This window comes from Pteronotus mesoamericanus, unplaced genomic scaffold (assembly GCF_021234165.1).
Source record: "Pteronotus mesoamericanus isolate MK-2021 breed Mesoamerican mustached bat unplaced genomic scaffold, CSHL_Meso_final scaffold_85, whole genome shotgun sequence".
Lineage (NCBI taxonomy): Eukaryota > Metazoa > Chordata > Mammalia > Chiroptera > Mormoopidae > Pteronotus > Pteronotus mesoamericanus.
In genome coordinates this window covers 6,291,135-6,318,792 of record NW_026555329.1, presented here as the reverse complement: position 1 = coordinate 6,318,792, position 27,658 = coordinate 6,291,135, and the positions used below count along the sequence as shown (strand labels likewise).

Here is a 27,658-nt window from a genome sequence, read left to right as displayed (position 1 = left end):
ATAATTATTTTTATTTCATGTTGCTGGATTTGGTCTGCTAGTATTTTGTTGAATATTTTTGCATCTAGGTTCATGACAGATAATGGTTTGTAGTTTTCTTATAAAGAATATCTTTGCTATCATAGAATGAGTTGGGAAGTGTTCCTTCCAGTTTTATTTTTAAAAGAGTTTGTTGAAGAACTGGTGTTAATTCTCTAAATGTTTTGTGTAATTTACTAGTGAAGCTATCTGGGCTTTTCTTATGGGTATTTTTTTTACTTCTAATTCAATCTCTTTTCTTTTTATGGGTTTTTTTCTTACTGGTTATTTGTTCTTGAGTCAGTTTAGATACTTTGTGTTTTTCTGGGAATTTGTCCATCTCATGTAAGTTACTTAAGCAATTGGCATGTAATTGCTCTTGTTTTATGAAAATACATTGAAATAGAGATTGAAATCTCCAGCTGTTGAATTGTCTGTTTCTCCATTTTTTTAGTTTTCATTAGCCATTTTGGGGCTCTCTTACTACTACTCTCTTGTTTACATGAATGTCTGTTTATATTTGTTATATCTTCCTGATAGATTGACCCATTTATCTTTAATAAATCTCCCTCTTAACCTGTAATTACATCTTTTGTTTTAAAGTTTGTTTTGTCTGATGTTAGTATCACCACTCCAGCTTTCTAGGGGTTGTTTTTGGCTTATCTATTTTTATCATTTTGCTTTCAGTCTCTTTGTATCTTTCAGTGCAAAGTGTGTCACCTGTAGACAACATATAGTGTGATCTGTTTTTCTAAAAATCCACTCTGACAGAATCTACCTTTGAATTGGATTGTATAATCCATTCACATTTTATGTTACTGACATAGTTGAATTTACAACTGCCATTTTACTTTGTTTTTCATATATTATGCCTATTTTTGTTCCTCTATTCCTCCTTTACTTTCTTTTGCATTAAGTGAATATAGCATTTTAACTTGTAATTTAGTTCTTTAATTTAATTAATGGTTTATTATTATATTATTTTGAGTCACTTTAGTAGTTGCTCTAGGCCTTGCCATATATATTTTAACTTATAATCAGTTTAAGGTTTATAGTAACTTAATTTCAGTGAGTTATAGAAAGGTTATTACTATATAGATCTATTATTCCCTTTTGCTTCTTTTTGTAGTATTATTGTTATATATAGTATAAATTTTACAAACCTAATAAATCATTGTTATAATTATTACTTTATCAGTTACTTCTTTTAAAGAAGTGAAGAGATGGGAAGCAAGTATATATAGTTTTTGCTATGTTAACTGTATCACTTGTAGTTCTCTTTATATGTTCCTGTGGCCTTGAGTTCCCACCCGGGGTCATTTCCTTAGCCCAGTACAGCTTTGCTCTCCTCCTCCTCCTCCTCCTCCTCCTCCTCCTCTGTGCTATTTTTGGCAGTATATGTAGCAATATATTTTTGGCAGGTACATGTTACATATATATCATTTCTACAATGTTATAAGTTTGATGATACATTTTATATATATTTATAAAATTGCTTTAAAATTTTTTTATTTATTGCTCAGTTGTTAAAAATTGATTTTAGAGGAAGAGAATGAGAACACCATTGGTTTGTTGTTTCACTTACGTATGCATTCATTGGTTGATTCTTGTACTTGCCCTGACCAGGGATTGAACCCGCGAACTTGGCATATTGGGAAGATCCTGTAACTGAGCTACCTGGCAGGGCCTAAAATTGCTCTTTAAATAAGTTGAGAGAAGAAATACAAAGTTATCCCATCCTTTATAATTACAGAATTATTGCTGGTGCTCTTTTGTCTCTTTGTATACAATAGAATTACTTTTTGGGCTCACTTGCTTTCAGCCTGAAGAAATTCCTTTAGTATTTCTTGCACAATAAGTCTGATTCTGTCAGTTTTTGTTTATCTGATCATATCTTTATTTCACCTTCAATTTTGAAAGATAGCTTTGCTGAATATAAGATTCTTTTTGAGTTTTTTTCCTTTGAGTACTTTGAATACGTTTTCCCACTGCCTTCTAAACTCTGTTATTTCTGTTCAGAAAACAGCCTTTAATCTTTGTAGGGTTCCCTTATAAGTGATGAGTCATTTTTCTCTTGCTGCTTTCAAGACTTTTGTCCTTATCTTTGGGTATTAAGATTTTTAGTTTAAAGTATCTATTTGTGGATCTCTACATCTATCTTGCTAGGAGTTTGTTGAGCTTCCTGAATGTGTAGATTAATGTTTTTCAATAAGTTTTCACCATTGTTTCTTTGAATATTTTTTTCTACTGTACTCTCTCCTCTCGCCTTCCCTAGCTCCCCTTCACCCCTCCCCCCTGTTCTGCCCTCCTCTGTTGTATGTTGATGCCCCACATTTCTGTGACACTTAATTTTCCTTTGTTGTTTTTCCTGTTTGTTTTTGGATTACATAATCTCTATTGATCTGTGTTTAACTTCTCTATTTCTTCTCTTGAGTACCTCTAGTGAATTTTCATTTCATTTGTGCTTTTCATCTCTAGAATTTCCAATTGTTTTTCTAACTCTTTATTGATAGTCTCTGTTTGACGTCACATAGTCATTATGCCCCTTTAATACATGGTGTCCTTTAGTTCTTTCAACCTATTTATAATGGCTGCTTTGAAGTGTTGTTAAATCTGGTTGCTCTCAAAGGTAGTTTCTCTTCCCTGATTTTTTCCCCCCCTTGGTGTATGGGTCATACTTTATTGTTTTGTGTTTGCATTTTGATTTTTGGCTCATCTCATAATTTTTGTTGGAAACTGGACAGTTCAGATAATATATTGTAACAACTCTTAGCACTGCCCCTATCCTCCCCGCCCCCAGCTTATTGTTGTTCACTTATATATTTAGGGACTGGCTGGATTATTTTAGAATCACCTCCTGGCACCTTGGGAAGCATGTTGCTCCTCAGTGGTCACAGACAGGAGTATTCTGATGGTGACTCAGGGTGACAGTGGTTTTGGCAAGGGTATTTTTGATTGTCTCTTTCCCTGACCACGCCCAGCTGTTAAGTTCCACTAATTGCCAGCTGATTGCTCTATTGTTTTCAACAACGCCCTGGAGCATACATCGCCCCACTGTGATCCAGTCGGACTCCTTTCAGATCAGTAGGTCTGTGTTGGAGATTTATTCTGATTTTGGAGGACTCCCCCTAGCTGCCTCTTTTCTGGCTTCCGTCCGGCAACCTAAGCCAGCCTCCGCTAAGCCTGCTTCTCCAGTGAATCTATTTGTCTAGTCCTAGTACCATTTGCAGCAATCTCCATTGTTTTTAAGAAAGCCCTGGGGCTAAAATTTCTCCACGCTTTGTTGCATATTCAGTCAGTTTTGAGGGGGAAAAGATTGGGAGTTTTCCTTTTTGCTCTCCCTCTGGCCTAAATGTGTGTGTCAGAGCTCTTGAACTGAGGGATTGAGACGGTGAGTGGCACCTTTCTCTCTAGGGTATACTTGCTCACAGGGATGTCCAACCTTTTGGTGTCTCTAGGCCACACTGGAAGAAGAGTTGTCTTGGGCCACACATTAAATACATTGTGCCGCGTAATCACACACACACAAAAACACCTCATAAAGTTTTAAGTAAATGTACAATTTTGTGTTGGGCCACATTCATAGCCATCCTGGACCGCATGTGGCCCATGGGCCACGGGTTGGACACCCCTGCAGGAGCTGAGTGCTTGTGGGCTGCGGGGCATCAGTAGCCTTGGATTTTCTTGGCTCGCCTCTCCTGGCTTGGGACCTCTGATTTACATACTACCAATGAGCCAGGTCAGGGTTGATCTGGACTCCCGTGTTCTCCTCTTGCCAAACCAAGGCAGAGTCTGTGTCTTAGGAGTTGGGATTGGGTGGGAAAAGGGAGTTCCCTTCCTGTCAGCCACACTCAGCTGGAATTTAGCCTCAGCAACAGGTAACTGGGAGTAGAATGCCCCTTGTAAGGAGAATAACCCTCAACTAGAAGGTAGGAGGAGAGGGTCCTGTCCTTGGCTGCACCAGTCTGTAGTGTTTCTAAATCAGGGACGGTGGAAGGGAAGAGAGAGGAGGGAGTGTCTTGGTTCAAATAACTACATTCTCCCACTGTTCGCATCAAAAATTTTGCTTTTTATAAATGAATATTTCTTTATTTGCCATATATTCCTAGAACCAATTCCAGAGACTGTTAATGCTATTTATTTTGTTTACTTTTTTGTAATTTCACCCGGTTTCACTGGAGACTAGGTCCATGGAGCTCATCACACTATTCTGCTGGAATTGAAACTCTGAACCTTATACTTTTAAATGGGGAATACCATCATTTGCTGTTTTAGAGAAGAATATTCAAGTGTCTTGAAAAAGAGATTCCCCCCCCTCCAGGGAAGAGCCTGCTAAGAAATAAACATGAAGTTCAAACTCTCTGAAATTAACATGTTTTCATAGCATTTTTCAGTTTAGTACACAATTCTGGGTTTGTTCTTTTTTTCCTAATTGAAATTTTTTTGATTTTTAACTACAGTTACAGCATAATGATTTAAAAAACCCATTATTCAGAAAAGCATCGTTTAATTATCTTTTTTCTTTTCCATAATTATATGCTTGGTGTTTGAGAGTGTAATTAATGTTTGGTTTTTGTTTTTGTTAGAGGCAGTAATGAACCTGGAAAAAAGAAACAGCATATTTGTCATATTGAAGGATGCGGAAAAGTTTATGGCAAAACATCTCACCTACGAGCACACCTTCGCTGGCATACTGGAGAAAGACCTTTTGTATGCAACTGGATGTTTTGTGGCAAAAGATTCACAAGGAGTGATGAGCTTCAGAGACACAGAAGAACCCATACAGGTTAGTTTATTTTTGGACTTAAACTTACTACTTATTTTTTCAGTGCTTAGATGAAAATATTTGTGATAATTAGCTGTCAGACTAGAAATATGGAAATTAAAGAGACTTCATTTTAACAATTATATGGAAGATGTTTAAGAGCAAAATTCTTTGCCCCATATTTTATTCTTTTTGTAAGCTAGGTCACCATAATTACATAACCTGGAATTTATTTCATTTGCTTATTTTACATTCTTAGATGAATTCCAATATATTATTTTCTTATTATTGTTTTTGGCGTTTAAGTAAGGTGAAAACAGAGTTGAATTAAGATTATTGGTGATTTTTATTAGTTTTTGTTTTTTTTTTTAAATCCAGAAAATTGACTAAAGGATCCAGAATAATAGACCAAATATCCACCTAACCCACTCAGAATTGACATCTGTCAGTGTTACTATTTTTTTAATAAAACAAATTATATATAAAGTTGACATCATCTTTGTCCTCCTACCTCTCAAGGACAGAAGCTGCCATGAAATTAAAATATAAGTTTTAGTATAGTGATAACACCGTTATGTATATTGTTCATGGATATATATGTTAAATATTATTTTGTGTGTACTATGAAATTTCACATAAGTGATATATTACAGTATCATAATTTCACTGTTTTGAGACCTATCCAAGTTCATATATATGTGCATAATATATGTATGTATTACATGTGTGTATTTCTTTTAACTGCTGTACAGTATCTGTCACAAGACTACTACACTGTATTAATCCATTTCCCATGCTGTTTCAACTATTGCTAGTTTTTTGCTGTCACAGACTTTGCTGCTGTGTATATACTGTGAAGAGGTATAAGAAGTAGAAATATTTGATCATAGAGAAGTATGTGGTTGATAACTGCTGAAGTCTCTTAGGTGACTGTCATCTCTACTTTACTAGCAGTGCTTGGAGTTTCCACTTTGCTGTCTGTTTCCACTTTGCTTACCTGTATTCAGTAGGGTCATGCTTTGAAAGTGTGTGTCACTTTCAGGTGATTTCTCAGTTTTTAAATTAGCAGTTTTTTCTTATATTGAGATTAGCATCTTTTCATACATTATTGGTCATTTACATTTCTTTTTCTGTTGATTATTTGCTCATTTTTCTTTTTGGTTGTTTCCTTTTTCTAACTGATTTATATATTGCAATTTCTCCATATATTGCTAGTCTTTTATCAAAAAGATATGTGCTATCTTTTGTCATATGGACGTTTTATTTCTTAGTTAGTCAAATATAAGAATATATAAGTAGCTCTGGCTGCTGTGGCTCAGGGGATTGAGCGCCAGCCTATGAACCAAATGGTTGCTGGTTCAATTCCCAATGTAGGGCACATGGCTGGGTTGCAGGCTAGAGTCCCCAGTCGGGGGAGCGTGAGAGGCAATAGCACATTGGTGTTTCTCTACCTCTCTTTCTTCCTCCCTTCCCCTCTCTCTAAAAATAAATAAAGAAAATCTTCAAAAAAAAGAATATATAAATAAAACTTGTTTTTTTAAAAAAAATAAATTTTCTCCTATCCCAAGAACAAAAAGTTTTGAAAAACATTTTTTTCTAATGGCCTTAAGGTGATTTTTTTTTTTTTTAAGTTTGGTCGTGTATCAGTCTAGAATCTTTTTGATGATGGAATGAAATGGGGGTATCTTTTATTTTTCTTCCCTGTGAAGACATTTCTTTTTTTTTTTTTTAATTTATTTTTTGAAATACATTTGTCTCTGCCTACCCCCCACCACTTTCCCTTGCCCCCTCTCTCCTTCCCTCCCTCAGCTCTTCCCCTTTGGTTCTGTCCATGAGTCCTTGATAATATGTTCCTTGACTTTCCCCTTCACTTCCTTTTCCCCGCCCTCCCTCCCTCCTTCCCTCTTGTCTTTGTTGATTTCTTTTCCTTTCAATGTTGCTGGTCTTATTTTCCTTGCATCTTTGTATTGTTGGTTAGGTTCCACTTATAGGTGAGATCATATGGTATTTGTCTTTCACTCCCTGGCTTATTTCACTTAGCATAATGCTCTCCAGTTCCATCCATGCTGTCGTGAAGTTTAGTAGTTCTTTTTTTCTTTCTGCTGCGTAGTATTCCATTGTGTATATGTACCATAACTTTTTGACCCAGTCATCTACTGATGGGCATTTAGGTTGCTTCCAATACTTGGCTATTGTAAATTGCGCTGCTGTGAACATTGGGGTGCATAGGTTCTTTTGTATTGGCGTTTTGGTATTCTTAGGGTATAGTCCCAGCAGGGGAATCACTGGATCAAAAGGCAGTTCCATTTTCAGCTTTTTGAGGCAATTCCACACTGCTTTCCACAGTGGCTGCACCAGTCTGCATTCCCACCAACAGTGTACTGGGGTTCCCTTTTCTCCACAGCCTCGCCAGCACCTGTTGTTTGTTGATCTGTTTATGATGGCCATTCTGACCGGTGTGAGTTGGTACCTCATGGTGGTTTTGATCTGCATTTCTCTGATGGCTAGTGATGCTGAGCATCCTTTCAAATATCTCTGGGCTCTCTGTATCTCTTCCTTGGAAAAGCATCTGCCCAGGTCCTTTGCCCATTTTTTGATTGGATCGTTTGTCGTCTTGGAGTGGAGTCGAGTGAGTTCTTTATGTATCTTGGAGATCAAGCCTCTATCTGATGTATCCTTAGCAAATATATTTTCCCATACAGTTGGCTCCCTTTTCATTTGCTGATGTTTTCTTTCGCCGTGCAGAAGCTTCTTATTTTTATGAGGTCCCACTTGTTTATTCTTTCCTTTAAGTCCCTTGCTTTAGGAGACATAGCAGTGAAAAAATTGCTGCATGGGATATCTGAGAGTTTCCTGCCAGTGTTCTCCTCTAGGACTTTTATGGGGTTGCGACTTATATTTAAGTCTTTTATCCATCTTGAGTTTATTTTTGTGTATGGTGTCAGCTGATGATCCAATTTCAATTTTTTGCATGTAGCCGTCCAGCTCTCCCAACACCATTTGTTGAAGAGGCTATTATTGCTCCATTTTATGCTTCTGCCTCCTTTGTCAAATATTAGATGCCCATATAGACCTGGGCTTATTTCTGGTCTTTCTATTCTGTTCCACTGGTCTATGGATCTGTTCTTGTGCCAGTACCAGATTGTTTTGAGTATAGTAGCTTTGTAGTACAGTTTGATGTCCGGTATTGTGATCCCTCCTACTTTGTTTTTCTTTCTCAAAATTGCTGCAGCTATTCAGGGTCGTTTATAGTTCCATATAAATTTTTGAAATGTCTGTTCTATTTCTGTGAAATACGTCTTTGGTATCTTCATAGGGATTGCGTTGAATCTATAAATTGCTTTGGGTAGTATGGACATTTTGAGGATATTAATTCTTCCAATCCATGAGCACGGTATATGCTTCCATTTATTTGTGTCTTCCTTAATTTCTTTTTTCAATGTTGCATAGTTTTCTGCATAAAGGTCTTTTGTGTCTTTGGTTAAATTTATCCCTAGGTACTTTATCTTTTTTCGTGCTATATCGAATGGTATATTTTTCCTGATTTCTTCTTCTTCTATTGCATTGCTGGTGTACAGAAACGCCTTTGATTTCTGAATGTTGACTTTGTATCCTGCTGTTTTGCCAAATTCACTTATTAGGTCGAGGAGTTTTTTGGTAGAGTCTACAGGGTTCTCTATGTACACTATCATGTCATCTGCAAACAATGATAGTTTTACTTCCTCCTTTCCTATTTGGATGCCTTTTATCTCTTTCTCTTGTCTGACCGCTGTGGCTAGGACTTCCAATACGATGTTGAAAAGAAGCGGTGAGAGCGGACATCCTTGTCGTGTTCCCGATCTTAGTGGGAAAGCTTTCAGTTTTTGCCCGTTGAGTATGATATTGGCTGTAGGTTTTTCATATATGGCCTTTATTACGTTGAGGAATGCCCCATTTATTCCCATTTTGCTGAGTGTTTTGATCATAAATGGGTGCTGTACCTTGTCAAATGCTTTTTCTGCATCTATCGATATGATCATGTGCTTTTTGTCTTTTCTTTGATTTATGTGGTGTATCACGTTTACTGATTTGCGTATATTGAACCATCCCTGCATCCCTGGGATGAATCCCACTTGATCGTGATGGATAATCTTTTGAATGTATTGCTGGATGCGGTTTGCCAATATTTTGTTGAGGATTTTAGCATCTATGTTCATCAGCGAAATTGGCCTGTAGTTTTCTTTCTTTGTAGGGTCTTTATCTGGTTTTGGGATTAGGGTGATGCTGGCCTCATAGAAAGAGTCTGGGAGTGAAGACATTTCTTGAATAGCTCACATTCTTCACTGATTTGCAGTGAGGCTTGTTTCATGTATTAATGTCCCCTTTAAGAGTGGCTCAATTTCTGGGGTCTGTTTTGAAGCTTTTGTCTATTTACCAGTTTCTACACCAATATTACATCGTTTTAATTACCAGTGGCTTAGTTAAGTTTTGATATCTGGTAGGGCAATTTGTTTTTTATAAAACACTAACCCTCTCTATTTAGAACAGGTCTGGTACACGAGATTTGGGTCTTGATATTTAATTATTGAATGAATTAATAATTTAGATAGATTTTTGAGTTTAACTTGTATCAAGGAACATGCATCAGCTACCACGTATCAGATCTTTCAAATGTATTATCTCCTTTGATTTTAGCGGCAACACTGTAAGATATAAGTTAGCTTCATTTTACAGATTACAAAATAGTCTCAGAGAAGAAAAAATGGTTGTTAAATCTATTAAAAGTGTCTATAAAAGGTTACTTAGTTTGATAAGAACGTAGTTAGTAACACAGATGAGTCTTAGTATATTGGTCAATCCCTTAATAAGCATTTTTCTAAAACTGAGAATTTTGATTTTTTAAAAAGTTTTAAACATTTCTGCATGTTACTGGATTGGGGCTTCGAAGGCCACCTCACCACTCATATTGACAAATATGATGTAAATTAAAATTAGCTCCATAACAATGTTGATTCCTGTTTTAGAAAAATATGACAAGATACAGTATTTCCAATCTGGCTTATCAGTGGGAGAGATTAGGGAAACCAAGAAAAATTGCTGCTTGCTTTTATTTGGAACCTCACATTGTGATTTATAATTTTGTTTGAAATACACTGAGTTTCTAGAGTCTTTATCTATCACACACTCACACTCATACAAATACACAGAACAGATTTATCCAAGGAGTTATCTATGCATATACTTTAAAACCAAAGTTTAATCATTTGGAAGTATCTCTGTTTTTTAATGATTCATACCATTAACATTTTCTACTAGCTTAAATAATTCAGAATTGAATACTTTAAGCTTGTTTCAAACACTTTAATACACTATATTCAAAATTGTTTAATTAAATGTTATTCTGAAAAACATTAAGCGGAATATTACTATATTTTACCTTCGAAGATTTAATAACTTTTATTCTGAGTATTAAAACTGTTGAAAACAATATTAAACAATATCTTTTGAGATAAATAAATATCAATTAAGCATTTAATATGTTAAATTTAAAGCGTTGGCCATTCATGGCAAGAACCATGTTTTATTTCATGCCCAGCCACTGCTCTAAGCAGAAACTCAGTACCTTACTATGAATTAGTTATTTTTATTCACTGCTGAAACTAATAAATTTTTTTATTTTTTGCAAAATTTTAAAATATTTCCCAGTGATGCATGCATGTGGTATTTAAAATTCAAATCATATGGAAGAGCTTACCGTGATTCTTTGTCCCACCTCTGTTCTGCTCCCCAGAGAAAATTATTTAATCTTTTAACTGCTTTTACATTTTTATTCTTCCTATGATGGCTGCCATATATTTAAATAATGTGCTTATAGTGTTATTTATTGATTTATCAATATTAGACACTGTCTCTTGACCTCTCACACCGAGAGTTAAGAATTCTCTGCACTTTGCACCATCTGATGACATTCACTTTTTCTCTTTTAATTGTGAGCAGACCCAGCATTGTCTCTTGATTCACTGCTCTGTGATACTCTATTACCATGTCTGTTCATTTCCTATCTCTTTCACATCTTAACTTCTCACCTAAACTTTTACTGTCTTCTTTCACTTGATGTTCAAGCGCTTACATTCTTTTCACTTACATTCTTTTCAATAAGCAGTGTCTCCTTTTTTATTACTAAATTCTTAATGCTGAAAATTAGTAAATAATTACATTATGACTAAGTAATATACTGTGATTACATATTCTCTCTTGTGTGTGTGTTTTATGAAGTTCATAATTCCTTTTTTCCCTTTCATTGTCATTTTAACATTTTGGTTACTTCTACTTTTCAAGAACTACATCCACCTTCTCCTCATTCCTGGAGGTCTCCAGCTTTCGATACTGACTGAATCCTGTCTAGGGCAGCTGCACATCTGTAAACCTGAGACTTTTCTTTCCTGTTCTGTTAGTTTGCATCCAGTGTTCTCAAGATCTCGATCATTTTCCTCAGTTTACTTCCTTGGTTGCTGGGAAATATTCTGAAATGCTCTCTATAAAAAAGCATAGGGGAACCCTGACTGGTGTGGCTCAGGCTCAGTGGGTTGGGTGTTGTCCTGCAAACCAGAAGGGAGAAAGGTAACCAGTTCAATTCCTGGTTGGGGCACAAGCTTGGATTGCAGCCACATCCCCATCTGAGGACATGCAGGAGGCAACCAGTTGATGTTTCTCTTGCACATCGATCTTTCTCTCCCTCCCTTTCCTTCTCTCTAAAAATAAATAAATAAGTAAATTTTAAAAATGCACAGAGAAGTAAGTTTGTTTTAAAATGTCTTTATTTTGCATCTCCACTTAAGTTGATGGTTTGGCTTTTACACAGTTCTAGGCTGAAAATTATATTCACTGAAAATATTAATGGTACTGCCCTATTGTCTTCTTGCACGTTGTACTAATAGGTCTGTTGTTCTTGTGTTTTTCTTGTGTTTTTGTAGGTGACCTGATTTTCCCCTTCAACTTTTAAGTTCTTTTTATAACTTTTTATTTTGATATTTTATACTTTTGTAAGAGTTCTAAAGAGTTCCCTTCACCTACCTTCTTCTAAAATTAACCTCTTTTATAACTATAATAAATTACAAAAGGTTAATGTTGCTATAATAGTCTTATTAATTAAGTTACAGACTTACCCACAAATACACTTTTTCTGTTCCAGGATTCAGTCCAGAATACCACATTTCATTTATCTGTCATGGCTCTTTAGTCTTCTGCAGTTTGTGAAATTGCCTTATTCTTTCCTTGGCTTTTCTTACCTTGACACATTTGAAGGTTAGCTGTTTCGTAGACTATCCCTCAATTTGGTTTTGTCCAATATTTTATCATGATTACATTAAACTTATGAACTGCTGTTGGTAAGAATATCACAGATATTACTGCCCTTCTCATCATGTCATTTTAGAGAGTACATGATGTCAGTGTCTTATTGGTGATATTAACCTTGATGAATTGGTTAAGATAGTATATACCAGACATCTCCTCTGTGAAGTTATTTTATTCTTTCCATCCTCTGTTTAAAAGGAGCAAGTCACTTAAGTCCAATCTCCATTCAAGGAGAGGTGAATTAAGCTCCACCTTCCAGAGGGAGGAGTATGAGAAAATATGTGGCATTATATGAAAACAACCACAATAACTAGTAAATATTTTAAAGGAGATTCTTTGAGTTTACACAAATATCCTGTTTCTCTTTAAAGAAAATACTAATTTTAGCATTTCTCATTTTATCTTGCCTGCAGTAATTATTCCCATGGTGTTTTTAAAGGTCATTTTCTTTTCCCTCATTGTATAATTTTTTGTTGTAATTCTGTGTAGGGAAGGTTTATACTTTCTTCCCCAATTATTTATTCAGTCATTTATATAACCATGGACTCATGATTGTTCTTTTTATTTTGGGAATCATAATCCAGTATTACCATTATTTTCTTGCTCAAGTCATTCCATCTTTGGCCGATGGAAGTTGTTTTAGATCATCTCTGTCCTTTTGATGTGCCCCCATACAAAACTGTAAGAACTTTCTTTTAAAATTCTTTGATGTTCTATTAATTTCATAATTATATATTATTCTTTGGTTTCCATGTATTGTGCAAACTGGTTGGACTCTTCAACTCTGGGTTCTCCCTCATGCATTCCCACTACATGTCATTATCCCCTTTTTTTTATTCTTTTTGGATTTTTATTAGGTATATGCCAGACTCTGTATCTTGATTTTCTTTTTTGTAAATTTCTTACAGCTTCCTCCTTTGTGTCCTTTTTTTCTTTTATTTTCTATGAGATTCCTTGAACTTTATCTTCAAATATTTCTATTGAATTATTTTTTTTTAGTTTCCATCTTGCTTTTTATTGCATACTATACTCGTGTGGATTGCGGGGGCTTGCCGAAAGTCTCTGCGTTTTCCAAGTAGAAAATTTTTAATACTTATGTCTCTCTAGGAGAATATTTTTAGTCCACATCTTGTTTTTTCTGATGTTGTAGGTTGTTCTGAATTATTCAGTGATCCTTGGCTTTTGCTCAAGTTGATAATGATGATGATTAACAAATATGTTTAAGTGAAGGATTATGAGAACTTTATGAACTGGTGGCTTTTATTCTAGGCAGCTGGGTAGGGACACTGTGTGTAATACTGGAAGATACTTAATTACAAAATACAATAATATAATATGGGGCCACATTTTTTTAAATACATATCTTTCAATATTTTGCCCCAGTTTCTTGATAGTAGGGTTAATGTTCCATGTACAGACTTTAATTTACTATTTTATGCTTCGTGTCTTCCTCTCACCATTTTGAATCCCAGACTTCTACAGAGTTCTATGGAAAACAGATTGGCTCTCTTCTAGAATATATTCTTTTCCTTGATAATCTTTATTTTAGTTTGCAGAAGTTTGATACAGTCAAAATTTGTGTAATAGTATGTAACACAAGTGAGTTTCACAGGCTTCCCCCCCACTTGGTCTACCAGCTTTGATCTGTGGGCACTGACTAGCAGGTGTAGGCAGCAAACACTCTAGAAGAAAGCATGTATATCTAACCAGAGAACTAGGAGAGGGGGCCCCTGTGATCTAAGGTCAACTCTGTAAGTTGCACTGAGGCAGTGGCAGCATAGGCACCTAAAAATCTGAGAAAATACCCATGTCTCTGGCCAGGGGAACAAGGAAACTTGGGCCCTTCTTTTACAGCAAGTGTGAGGGGAATCACCACTGTTTTTCTTTCTGAAGGCAATACATGGTGGTACAAAGGGCCTTAGGAATTTTGGTTGTCTGGCCAGAGAAACCAGGAAACGGGACACTTGGGGATGGAAAGCATGAGGGAAATTTTGGAGAGATTTGTAGAAGATCCCTAATTTCACATGTGTAATTAAATAAGAGCTACACATGCCCAGAACAGACCCAAAGAACCATAGCCAAGGCCTTAAGAACTGGATTATAAAGCACCACCTAATTCCCAGCATGTGCTGAGCAGAACCAAACAGCAAAACAAAGTCTTAAAAGTGAATTAGTATTGGAACTAATGCCCAAAGAAGGCATGATATAACTTTTAGTCTGAACCTAAATGGGATGATTTACCCCTAAAAGGAAAACTTAATCTCTACAGGAGTTTTAATGACACCCAGAGAAGAGACCCAGAGTAGTTACTACTGGTAGTAACTATAGGAGAAGGATATATATATAGGAGATATATATATATATATATAGGAGAAGGCTATAGGAGAAATAAATATAGGAGAAGGATAAACATATTAGAGAACCATCTTGTTTCCCTTCATTTCTTTCAGTTTTGCTTCTTGTAGTTTGGGGCTCTGCTGTTAGGTGCATATATGCTCATAATTATATCTCCTGGATGGACTGTCTCTTCTATCATATAAGTGTCCTTTGTTTCTAACAACAATTTTTATCTTATTGGTCTGATATTAGTATAGCCCTTTCAGCTCCCTGTTTACATGGTATATATGTTTTCTGTTCTTTTACTTTTAGGTTATTTGTATCTTTGAGTTTAAGGTGAGCCTCTCTCAGATATCTGTTCGGATTATGTTTTTAAATCCATTCTGTCAACTTTTTGCCTTTTAATTGGAGAGTGTAATACATTCATATTTAATGCAATTACATTCTGATATTTGTCTTCTCTATGTATTCTATCTTTTTTGTTTCTGTTTGTCTTCATTATTGTCATTTTGGGTTAAATAAATTCTCTTATGTGTTATTTTAATTCCATTATTTATTCTACCATACATATATATTCTTTAGTTATTTTCTAAGTGGTAGCCTGCCTTGGGGGTTATAATTTACATTTTATAACAGTCTAGTTTGGATTAATACCAACTGTATTTCAGTAGTAAGCAAAAACTTTTATACAGCTCTGCCTCCCCATCTGCTGTTACTTTCACCAGTTATATCTTTGTACATGTGTACCCATCAACACAGGTTTATAATTATTGCTTTATGCAGTTGTGTTTTAAACCAGATAGGAGACCAAATGAGTTACAAATCAAAAATGCATTTATACTGTCTTATATTTAACTATATAGTTACCTTACCTGATATCCTTTATTTCTTCTGTGGATTTAGGTTGTTACTTTCTGGTGCCTTTTTATTTCAGCCTAAAGGATTCTCTTTTGTATTTCTTATGGATGGAGGTCTGCTACTGGCAAATTTTTATTTTATTAATCTCGGAATATCTTAATTTCTTCAGTTTTGATAGAATTTTTAGTTGACAGGTTTTTTTCTTTGATCTCTTTGACTATATCATCCCACTGTTTTCTGGCCTTCATGATCTCTGATGAAAAATCAACAGTTATTCTTAATCCATGATCCCTTGTAGGTAATGAGTCACTTCTCTCTTTTTGCTTTTTAGATTCTCTCTTTGTTTTTTACTTTAAACATTTTTTTTTAATTATGTATCTCGTTATGAATCTCTCTGCATTTAACCTACTTGGAGTTTATTGAGTTTCTTGGATGTATAAGGTAATATTTTTCATTAAATTTGAGAAGTTTTCACTATCATTTCTTCAGATAGTCTTTCTTTAAATACCTGAGACCTGCCCTGGCTCTTGTGGCTCAGTGGATTGAGTGCCAGGCTGTGAACTGAAAGATCGCTGGTTCAATTCCCAGTCGGGACACAGGCCTGGGTTGTGGGCCAGGTTCCCAGTTGGGGGTGCGCGAGAGGCAACTAATCAATGTATCTCTCACACACTGATATTTCTCTCCCTCTCTTTCTCCCTCCCTTGCCCTCTCTAAAATCAAATAAATAAAATCTTTAAAATATATATACATACATGCATACATACATACATACATACCTGAGATCAAGAAAAACCTTCTTTGCCAAGGGGCTCCCTGTGAATGTTAGGGCACCATTCAACACTCAGCCAGTTCACAGCTCTTCTTCAGCCTTCACTTCCTGCTTATGCCAAGCCTTATGCAGATGAAAGCCTGACCTTCTTGGACCTTTACTGAGCAGGTGCACAGCCCTAAGCATTCATGTAAACTTCTAGATGCCAAGGAGTACTCTAGAAACTTAAAAACCCCTATAGATAATCTTATTTTTCAGCTTTCCCTTTTAGCCTTCCTGTTTGGTTCATTGCCCTAAATATTATTCATTGCCTCTGTAATCCATAAAGTTAAAACACTTGCCTATATTTGGTTTAGAAAAACACGCCCTTCGCCGCCGCGGAAGAAGGCTTTTCATATGGGGCTACCTCCAAGTCACATTAAATACAAGTCTTCTACATGGGACCTTTCAAAGAACTTCTAGATAAATCAAATAACGGTAATTCTTTGGAAATGAGAATTTTAAAGAGCTCCAGCTCTCTTCTCCCTCTGGTGGTTCCCAGGCTTCTGGGAAGTAGAAAGTGGAGTTAAACAAATTAAAACACCACAGAGCTTTCTGTTCTTGTCAAGATTGAGCCATTTTTCTTTAAAAAAAAAATCCCTTAATTAATGCAAACCTTGTTTAATTTCCAGAGTCAGAAAGGTTTGATTTTGATAGTTTTTGTTCAGTTTTCTGATTCTTTTCAGAAGAGTGAATTTTTAGAGGTCAACATCTTTATTGACATTACCTCTTTCATGGTTTTGGGGTATTTTCCCTCTTTATATCTGAAGAATTATAGGAGTAGAAAAAGAGTTGATAAGTTCTGTTTGTGACATGTTGAATGGTACTGCCTGTGGCACATCAAGGAGAAGTGAAATTCACAATAGAATTAAGGAGTCTGGATCTTGATATGATCATCCATTTATAGATGATAGTTAAAACTATGAGAGTAGATAAGATACCTTTATTTTTAAGCACTTATAAGGAAATAGCCAAAGGGCTTCTCCATTTGACTGGATAATTGCTGAAGAAGGAAATGAAAAAGTACTCAATCATTGTAGACATTGATCTTCCTATAAATTCATGGTCTTACATCTCAGCCAGCCTCTCAGAACAGTCTTATCAATCTTACTCTTTTTGTCAACTTTCTCAGTAGTTTAATAATTACCCTATACCTTTTTAAATTTTACTTCCCTTGTAACTTCCACTCAGGCTTATCCTAGTCCTAGGCCTTACTTCAAGAGAATTTAAGCCACATAACTCCCTCAGAATATGATCCCTTCCCCTTTTAATTTGCTTTTATCCACAGATGATGATAGAGAATTGAGTATACTTATGAAAAGATTTGTGTAGATATACTAGGCTGGGTAGTTAAGAGCATCCTTTAGAGACTGATGGGTTGAGAGCATGGGGTCGGGGGGAGGGTTGGAGGGACCCAGGGACATCAGGTTTCTCAGTTTGAATAACTGGGTTTCCTAGAAAAAAATTAAAAATGATTTCTGTGAGTTATATATAAAAGTCTGGTTATTTTTACTGAGAAATTGTATATATTCTACATACGGACATTTGGTGAAAGTTACTTACTGAGTAAAGAATGTGTTTTTTTACTTGGCTATTATACATTCCAGACATTAAAAAGTTTCCATGCAGTGGGTTAAATTTTGTCTCCCAGAAAGATATGTTCAGTCCTAATCCCTGTTGTCTGTGAATATGACCTTATTTGGAAACAGGTTCTTTGCAGATTAAATGATACTGTGTCTAGGTTTTAGGACATTGTATTAAGTTTAGGTTTGAGGGTAACATTTTAAAAACCAGATTATAGGCAGAAGTATGACAGCTATAATTGGCTCTTGATGGTTAACTTCCAATAAATAAAGCTTAAAAATCTGATTAATTTCATTCACCCCTCAAATTTACAATTCCATTTGGAAATCTAAGCACATGTTTCCTGAGAGAAATTACGGTTAAGAATATCATGTGAGGTGAGAGACGGCCAATCAGTGTTTCTCTCTTACATTGATGTTTCTCTCTCTTTCTCCCTCCCTTCCCCTCTCTCTAAAAATAAATAAAATATATTTTTAAAAAGGAATATCATGTTAGGAAGTCATCTAATGTCTCTAAATATGAATTTTCTACTCAAATTATTCTAAAAGATTCCACTGTATATTTTTAAGATTATTTATTTTTTAGAGAGAAGGGAGGAAGGGAGAGAAACATGAATGTGTGAGAGAAACATTGACTGGTTGCCTCTTGCACACCCCCGACTGGGAATCAAACCAGCGATCTTTCAGTTCATAGGCTGATGCTCATTCTACTGTGTCATGCCAGCCAGGGCTCTACTATATTTTAATAATTGTGTAATACAGCATGACATTCTCTTAATCTAGACAAAGAAGCAAAAAATTTTTTTCTGTAGTCAGTTTATTAAACCAGAATTGTTTAGGTTATGTTTTTGAAATTTTCTTAGAGCAGCAGTTTTCAACCTTTTTCTTCTTAATGGTACACATAAACAAATTACTAAAATTCTGGAACACACCAAAAATTTTTTTTTTGGCCAATCTGACCAAAAAAAAAAAAGGTATAATTTTGATTTCATTCACGCTGGATAGCTACTGTGTTGGCTGTTGTCTTTTTTTTTTTTTTTTTTTTTTTTAACCATCTCAGGGAAAAGAGGCCAGTGCCTCTGACTAAATAGTTAGGTATTGCATGTTTTAAAAATTTTTGTGCCACACCAGAGTGCCTTGGCATACAGGTTGAAAATCACTGTCTTAGAGAAATAAAATTTTTAATTTGTTCTTGACATACTTTGTGACAGTAAAGGTATTTCAAAGATCTTGAGCGATATATCAGCAATAATTTATTTTCTTATTAGGCTTTAATTTTTCCAAGGGTATATATAACTATTAGTTTTTTTAGTTATTAGTGTTGCTGCCATAGAAAACTACCACCAGTTTAGCAGCCTAAAACCACAAGGATTATTGATTACAGTAGCCTTACAGGTTTGATATCAGGTATTGTGATCCTCCAGCTTTGTTCTTTTTCAAGATTGCTGAGGCTATTCAGGATCTTTTTTGGTACCTTATAGATTTCTGGAATATTTGTTCTAGGTCTGTGAAATATCCCATTGGTGTTTAAATAGGAATTGCATTAAATTTATAGATTGCTTCAGGTAGTAGGGATATTTTAATGATGTTAATTCTTCCAATCTGTGAACATGGTATATGCTTCCAGTTCTTTCTCAGTTTCTTTCCTCAGTGTCCTATCATTTTCTGAGTACAGTTCTTTTACCTCCTTGGTTAAATTTATTCTTAGGTACTGTTTTTTTCTTGGAATAGTAAATGGGATTATTTTCTTACCACACAGATTTATTTCATCACAGTTTGTTTAAGTCAAAAGTTGAAGTAAGCTCAGCCTGGGTGTGCTTTGCAGTTTACGAAGTTGAAAGCAAGGTGTCAGCTGGGCTGTATTCATTACCAAAGGCTCTGGGAAAGAATTTGCTTCCAAAATCATTCACACTGTCAACCAAATTCAGCTTTTGTTGTTGTGGGATGCAGGTCCCTGTTTCCTCGCTGGCTGTCAGCTGGGAACTGGTGTTTTTGTTGTGGGGACTTCTAACATTCCTTCTTGTCCTTCCATGTGGTCCCCTCCACCAACAGCAGGTCGGGTCCCCTCTCAGCTTCTGATCTGTCTGATTTCTTCTGCTGCATCTCTCTGACTCCAGCTAGGGGAAGCACTCTACTTTTAAGAGCTCATGTGATTAGATTGGGCTCACCTAGCTATTTTCGGAATAATCTTCCTATGTCAACCCCTGTGACTTTAGCTGACATTCTTTTTGCCATGTAATAAAACATACTCACAAATTCTAGAGATTAGTGCATGAGCGTATTTGGGGGGCTATTCTTCACACCACCAGTGAACTAGTATCAACAGTTTTGATAATTGCGTTAATTACCAAAAATATTAACCTACTAAGAATAATTATAAAATAATTAAAAAGATACTGCAGCATGTGTAATTAGTACAAGAAGAGCTCCTTACATCCTTGAGATAAAGTATAATGATAATGTTCGCTAAGAGTAGGAGGTTTAAAAATTGTCCAACACCACAGAAAACATACTTCTCTATGAAAAAGGATACTAAACTAAAATGTCATTTCCCTACTGATAGTTTAATGGAACAACATAATTTACTTATTTTGAGATTCTAGCCAAATTTCATTGCTTGAAATTAATTGGACACCCATACCACTTAGTAGCTGACAGACTTGAGAGTCCACATACAAACCATGTCACCGTCATTTCCCAGTTATCTTACCATTCATTATGGAGCAGGTGGGAATTTCTTTCTTAATTGAAGCTTATTAACCATAGCTCCACGTGGTTGCAAACGACTGTCTCAGATCATGGAAACTTCTCAAAGTCAGAGATTCTCACTTGTTCATTTCTGTATTCCCAGCTCCTGGCATATTACAAGTGTTCTACAAGTATTTGTTGAGAAATGACTGAGTTCGTGAACATCACAGCTAACAAATATTTATTAGACAGCCACTCTGCAGGTCGATCACCCAGTTGATTTAGTGCTTACTGGATGATACTGTGCCGTCAGGCCACCACCACCTGATTTCTTTCTGATTATTCGTGGCCATTGTTGCTATAGAAGAACAGTGGCCTCCAGTTGCACTGTGGTGATGTAGCATAAAAAGCCCAAACTAGAAATTGGGTGCCTTGAATCTTGCTCTGATATTAAAAAGTTGTATGATTCCCAAGCAGTTTAATTTCTGGAGCCTCAACTTACCCATCAATAAAGTGGAAGTGTAAAATAATATCTTTAAGATTCTTTTCAGCTTTAAAATTTGTAGAGAATTTTTCTTTTGAAAGCAAATGGGAAACTTGAAAGGTAAGGGAGTTCAAAATTGATCTAAAAGTAAACCCTTAAGTGCTTTTCATCCTTGTCTAGGTGTCAGCATTCATAAATGCAAGTCACTTTACCTTAAAGCTTAACTGCTTTTATTTTTAATGTCTTTGAGAATTTTGTATAAACTATTTATCCTTTTATTTAATTTTTCAAGACTGAAAAAGAAAAAAAGTTCAACGAGATACTGCAAATGCAATTTAAAAATAAATAAATAAAAGCAAACACATGTAGAAGAGGGGAAAATATCTGACATGGACAAAGTTGAACCTATAGATTTTCTGTGGGTAAGTCAACAGTAGGGGCAAGTAAAGAAGTCAGCTGAACTTTATTACCCAAGTTCTGCTGTCAGACTGAGAAAACCTTTCACTCCCTTAATTAACAATTTTAGAAGGAAGGACTGAAAATAGTAGTTGCTCCATCATGAATATCACAATATACCAATTAACCAATTTTTTATGTGTCCTATCTGTTATTCACAACATTGAAATAGCTTTTTTTCCTTTGTTAACATTTAGTTCGTTTTTGTTCCATAATATAGAAGTAGATAGTTCCCATCGAACTATCATATATTAAAGAGAACATTTTTAAGGATCATTTTGTATTCCAGAACCTGACAGTCCTAGTCTTTGAGACCTAAAAACTCTTATGAGTTGAAATTAAGTATTTGCCTGACACCCATTTTTGCCTTGAGGAAACTCAATACACTATTTAATTATTAACTAATTTTATTTGAAATAGCTCCAAGATATTTTCATGCCTTTAGGCATTATAACCAAAACTTAGACAATAGTTTTTAAGGAAGAGTAGACATGGGCCTTGAACATTACATATATTATAATACCTGGAAGAGATTTTTGGGATCGTCTGTTAGAAACTGTCTTATTTTATAGATGGGGAAACTGAAGCCCAGAGTGGTTATTTTACTTGCTTCAGCTTTTACTTCCAGTTCTTAGCAAAACCAGGACTTTAACTTGGGTCTTTTATTCCCAATCACAGGCTGGTTCTTCTGTAACTGCACTGCTTGTTCATTAGCATTTTAAAGTAAAAACAAGGTATTTTGCAAGTAGTCTAAAGTTAAACAGAAGTGTAGTATGACCAGAAGAGAAATTATTTAAAGTTATAATTCCATTTAAGTAAAGTGAATTACTATTTATTTATTATTTTTCTGTTTAGGTGAAAAGAGATTTGAATGCCCAGAATGTTCTAAAAGGTTTATGCGGAGCGATCATCTCTCCAAACATGTCAAAACGCACCAGAATAAGAAAGGTGGTGGGACAGCTCTTGCCATTGTTACCTCGGGAGAACTGGACTCATCTGTTACAGAGGTGCTTGGCTCCCCAAGAATTGTCACAGTTGCAGCCATTTCTCAAGATTCAAACCCAGCAACTCCCAATGTTTCAGCCAACATGGAAGAATTCTGAAGAGTTATTTATAACAGAGACCTCTAGTGCTGCACTTAAGTTTACACACCTTTGAAAATCTGGAAATGGGCTGGTCAAGTGGATTACAGAGTAGGAAATCATGTTTTCATTCTTGGCTGCTTTAAGTATTCCAAGGTTTTGAGTCAACATGTGAAATGTTGAAATTTTGAAAATACAAAACAGCAAACTGATGTACTGGAAACAGATAGAAAGTATTTCCTCCATACTATAAGTTTTAGTTATTTGGAAATGTGTCACATGTTTAAACTGAATCTTCCCCTCTCTTAACATCATGTGTTAACATGTTTAGAAAGACAGACCTCAGTAGTTTGCAGGCTGGACCTTAATTGGACTTGTTTTCTTTGAAATACTTTGTTATAAATTCAGTCGGTAATAATTTATATGGATTTTTTTTCTATAGCACAGAAAACAAGATAGTTAACTGATGATAGGGACAATACTTTATTTCCTTAGCTTGATTTTTGGAAAATCAACTGAAAATAGTTTTGGCCGTCTTTTCTAAATTTTAGAAATTCTTCAACAGTTGAATTAGGTAAGTTCCAAAAAAGTAATCTGAGATGCATCTCAGATCTTTATTACCACTACATTATAGTAGTGTGTATGCAGACAATCAGTGATGTTTAATGACTTTCTCCATTTGGAGACACAAGAGGAACTTAGAGCTAAACCTTAGGTTAAATTTTAGATTGAAACCTTAGGAAAATATGGGGGGTGGGGGGAATGGTTAAAACAAAACTCATAATAGCTTCAGAAAAAATAAAATGAGGTAACTTAACATATGTAAGGTTTTGAAGTTAGGATTGATTATATTCCTAACTCTGGGTTGTACCACAAAATTCATTTTAAATGTTTATATTGGAAATATTTGCATAGAGTATAAATCAATCTGTAGTTTCATATTCTGTAAATATGAGTTATGTTGACAATGCGCAAAATTCTTTATGCTTTGACTTGGTAGCCAAAGAAAGAATTATCACACTTTTTTAAGGCCAGCAGAAAATTATCTTGTAACTACACTATAATTTCCATTTTCCTCTCTACTAAAAATTAGCCAATCCCATTTTATATCTAGTACTGTGTTGGAAGGCTGATTAAGAATTTATAACACAGTAATGTCTTTAGGTTATGCCAGTAACTGAATTTTCCCTAAAAAGACAACCTAACAAATGTGTAACAGGTATAATATTATGAAGCAAAAATTATTTTTTAAAAGTCAGAATAATTTTTAGTTGAATAAGTGATTAAAGAAAAATGTACTTCATTGTTTATGCAAGGGTCTTATAGGAAAGATGGCCAAAAGTTTAATATGAAAAATGTTTGGATTATATCAGTAGCTTAAATATTAGTAAGATATTTCATATTTTAAAAATGTATTTACTTAGAATTGTAATGGAATTGGAATTGACCGTTTGAAAACTAAAGGTGTTAACTGCTTGGTTTATTTTATTAACATCCTTAGTTCGGGGACTGTTTGAATATAGGTACATGTTTTCTTGTGCATTCTCTATTATTTCAGGAAAAGTACTACTCATGCAAATTCTCTTCCAAAATTGTGATATTTCTTGTATTTTTGATGAAGGAGAAATACTGTAATGATCACTGTTTACACTGTGTACACTTTAGGCCAGCCCTTTGTAGCGTTATATAAAACTGAAGGTCTTTTGTGCTTTCAGTTTGTATAAAAAAGCTTTGAGATTAAAGGAAAAAAAATTTTTACACTGTGGTTATAAATTTCAAGTTTCTTAAAGCTTTTGTAGACTTGTAACAAAGTCTTTAAATTTTAGTTGGATTTTGTAAATTGTTTTGTATATTTTATTTAATGTACTCTTAACAACTGATGTATCTGGCTTTAAAACATCAGAATCTGTTTGTTTTGTTTGGTACAGAGGAGCATTTGGTAGTGTTAATTTTAATTTTATTATATAGGAGCTGAAACATCAAATATATATTTTATCTATCATTATGCTACACAATCAGTGCTATAAATTTTTTTATGCAAAGAAACTTTCTTAATGTTTGAATCATGTTTTCTCAGAGTGACACTTTTTGTTGTTGAAAATACCAAGTATGAGCTCTCTGCACCATTATTCCATGAACCAGTTTTAATGCATACCTGTGTATGCTCTTCAGAAATGGAAATTATTTTTTAATCAACAATGAGGCCTATTATAAATTTAACAGACTGAATCTGGATAGCTTTATAGCATATAAAATATATTAATTTGTGTTAGCAGGTGCGCATTTCACCACTGAAATTAGAAATATTTTGACAGTCTGTTCTGCATACCATTCTGAATCCACTTTTCTGTCTTACAAGAATCGTAAATTTCAATGTCCTTTATTTGACTCAGTGGGATATAGCTGTTATAAGTATTAGGGCACAGATGTGCAGTAGAGTCTTGTTTAATGGCATTTCACTGTTCATTCCCTTTGCCACTGTTATAAAACTTTTTTTTTATTGTAATTATCAGTGCAAAGCTATGTATTTATCATGGTAGAACTCCAGTGTTAGAATAGTTTTTTCTTACAGTATACTTTCTTTGGTTAGGTTTGTGTATGTGTTGCTGATTACATTAGAACTTGATGTTAAGTCATTATTTATCACACTCTCATGAGAGCAGTAATAAAAGTGTGTAATCTAGGAGAAAAAGTTAATTTGTCAAACTTAGATAAGCATGATGTTTAGGTCCTATTTTTCAATTTTATAACTGTTTTATTGCAACAATATTTGTATTTAAGTCTTCATTTTAATGCCTTGTGGTGTTTTTTTATGCATGTCACTAAGTTGTCATCCCACATAAATTGATGTGCAGCATAGGGTATTAAATCTACATAATGATTTTAAAACAGAAATAGTCGATGGTAAAATGTAAATGTTTTGCAAAAATTCCTTATAAAAAGTTTTGTAGTAACATTTCACTTGTAAATTTTTTTTGTAAAAAAAGAAAATGGAAAAAAAAGATGAATTCAGAAAAAAATCCTGTTTCCCATATCCTAGAATTTAGACAATTATTCTGCCAGCAAAGCCTCCGGGGCTGTAATTGACATTTTTACAGTGCTGATTTGTATAAAATTTGTTTTTTGTGGATTTGGAAATAAAATCATGTACAAGTTGTTGCCTGCAATAACAATTGCAAGTAACCTATAAAAATTCCCTTGAGTTTAACATGTTTCTTCATTTAATTATGTATACTGTAAAGCAGCAATAAATTTTTTGAACTATCAACCTTCTTATCACAACGAACAATGGAAAGTAAATGTTTCTCAGTAGAAAATGTATTGGCAACTCTGGATAATTCCTGGTATTAAGATCTGGTCACCATTTCTCTGAACAGACTGCCAAAGAACACCAATGCATTTTCATGTTAATTTGTAGCCATTGCTCTAGACATTTATGGAAATTAAAATTTGATTTAGGGACTTTTTTTACCTAAATGTTTTTAAGCAATAAATGTTAGGAAGTTGTAGGAAGAGCTAAAAACAATAGTTAAAATATAATTTAAGATCACAGAAACACTGAGAAGCAAGGTATGCCACAGAGATGCCACAAAAGTCTATAAGCAAAAGCTTTTGTCTTTTCCTCCTGGGAGAGCCCTGAAAACCACATGAAGAAGCTTGCTGACGTATGACTATGACTACGTTATTGTAACAACTTCGGTTAAATCAGATTTCCAGGCCCCAGGCTAGATTAGACACAGCCAAGGGAGGGGGGGGGCGCTGTCAGGCATCAGGGAAAGTACACTGGCCCGAAGACGAAGATGCAGAAGAGTCTGTGTAACCGTGTGCTACTGCCGAACAAGACCAAGAAGGAGTTTTTTCAAAAGGTGTGTGAAAACTGAAGATGTATATTTTAATTACCTGAAAAACCTATATTTGGAAGTATCAAGATGATACTGTATAAAAGAATGGGAATAATGCAATTAGGAAGGTAACATTTTGGTGGGTTTTTTTTTTTAAGTATAGTAAAATCAGTTCGATTCTTGGAACTCCAGGAACCACGTAACCATGAATAAGACTCAGTCAAGGAGAACATAAAAGCAATGCTTTTTGTTTTATCAGGGATTGTTGACAAAATCATTCGCATAGGAAAGTGGAAGCTGTGCTAGGAGCAATACTGTAATACAATGAATGAAGTGTGGTTTACAATGCTGTTCGTAAAGATAAATCAGGAAATACTACAGCTTGTTTGCTATTTTTATTTAAAAGTTCAGATGCTTTAAAGGGGCGTAGAGACTGCAGGTAGGCGAGAAATGTGAAGTACTTGATAAAATACACCTGGATCATGTAGTACTGTATTTACTGCTCAAGAAGTAATAGCTGTTTGATATACACAAAACCAACTTATAATTGTGTAGCAGGATTCTTAAGACGCGTTGTTCTTTAAAGATTTGCTAATTAATATAGGCCTTAGGCTGTGTTCCTCTTAGTAGCACTTGAAATGATTTTTGGACACCTGAGAGTAATTCAAGTACCAAGGAGTTTAAGAAGGAGGGAGGGAAAGAGGAAGGTAAACCTTGTAAACCTTTATTTTTGTCTAAGGTAATATTTGTTAAATGCTAGGATAATTTTTACTGGAAGAAAAAAATTCCAATTAATGGGGTTATTAGATTTCAGAGTACTAATAAGTACTCCAAGTATTCATGTATATAAGAGGGAAAAAAATGTGCATTGTACATTCCCTAGTGAGGTCAACCGGGAAAAAAGACATGGTCAACGAAAATTTTGTGTGACTTTATATTTGAAATGTTCCATAGAAACAAAATATTTTACCATAATTGTTTTCAAGGAAGGAATAACTTTGTTTCCCCCTAATTAATTAATTCCTTTGTATAACTGGCAGTGTTTAAAATTTTGTTCAGTGGAAACTTGAGTTTTTTGTTCCCTATATTTAAATAGAATTAAGTATATATAGATAATATATATGCTATGTGTAACATTTTAGGTATATAGCAATATAACATTTGGGTTGGATTAGGCAGTTTAAACTTCAAAATTTGTTTTTGAAGCTGCTGAAAGAAATCACAGGAAATTACAGATAGGCCCAAATGTGCACACATGGCCTATGATAAATTCTATATAAAGATTTGTGCCAATAGTCTCCATAAAACTACATTTTTATCCAGCCCTATTTCTGGACATTAATTTGCTACAGGACTTAACAATAGGAACGATAGGAAAGACTAGTTTGTTAGTTTGATTCTC

At 34.8% G+C, this 27,658-nt stretch overlaps 1 protein-coding gene across 1 annotated transcript in view; it reads left to right on the top strand.

Annotated features, from left to right (window-relative positions):
- The window catches only part of SP4 (Sp4 transcription factor), a 70,038-nt gene extending 44,515 nt beyond the window's left edge, over positions 1–25,523 (top strand). The window contains exons 5-6 of the mRNA XM_054564428.1: positions 4,605–4,804; positions 22,188–25,523. Coding sequence (XP_054420403.1) covers positions 4,605–4,804; positions 22,188–22,435 — 448 coding nt within the window. The 3' untranslated portion in view covers positions 22,436–25,523. The remainder of the gene's footprint in view (positions 1–4,604; positions 4,805–22,187) is intronic.
- Positions 25,524–27,658: the final 2,135 nt, after the last annotated feature.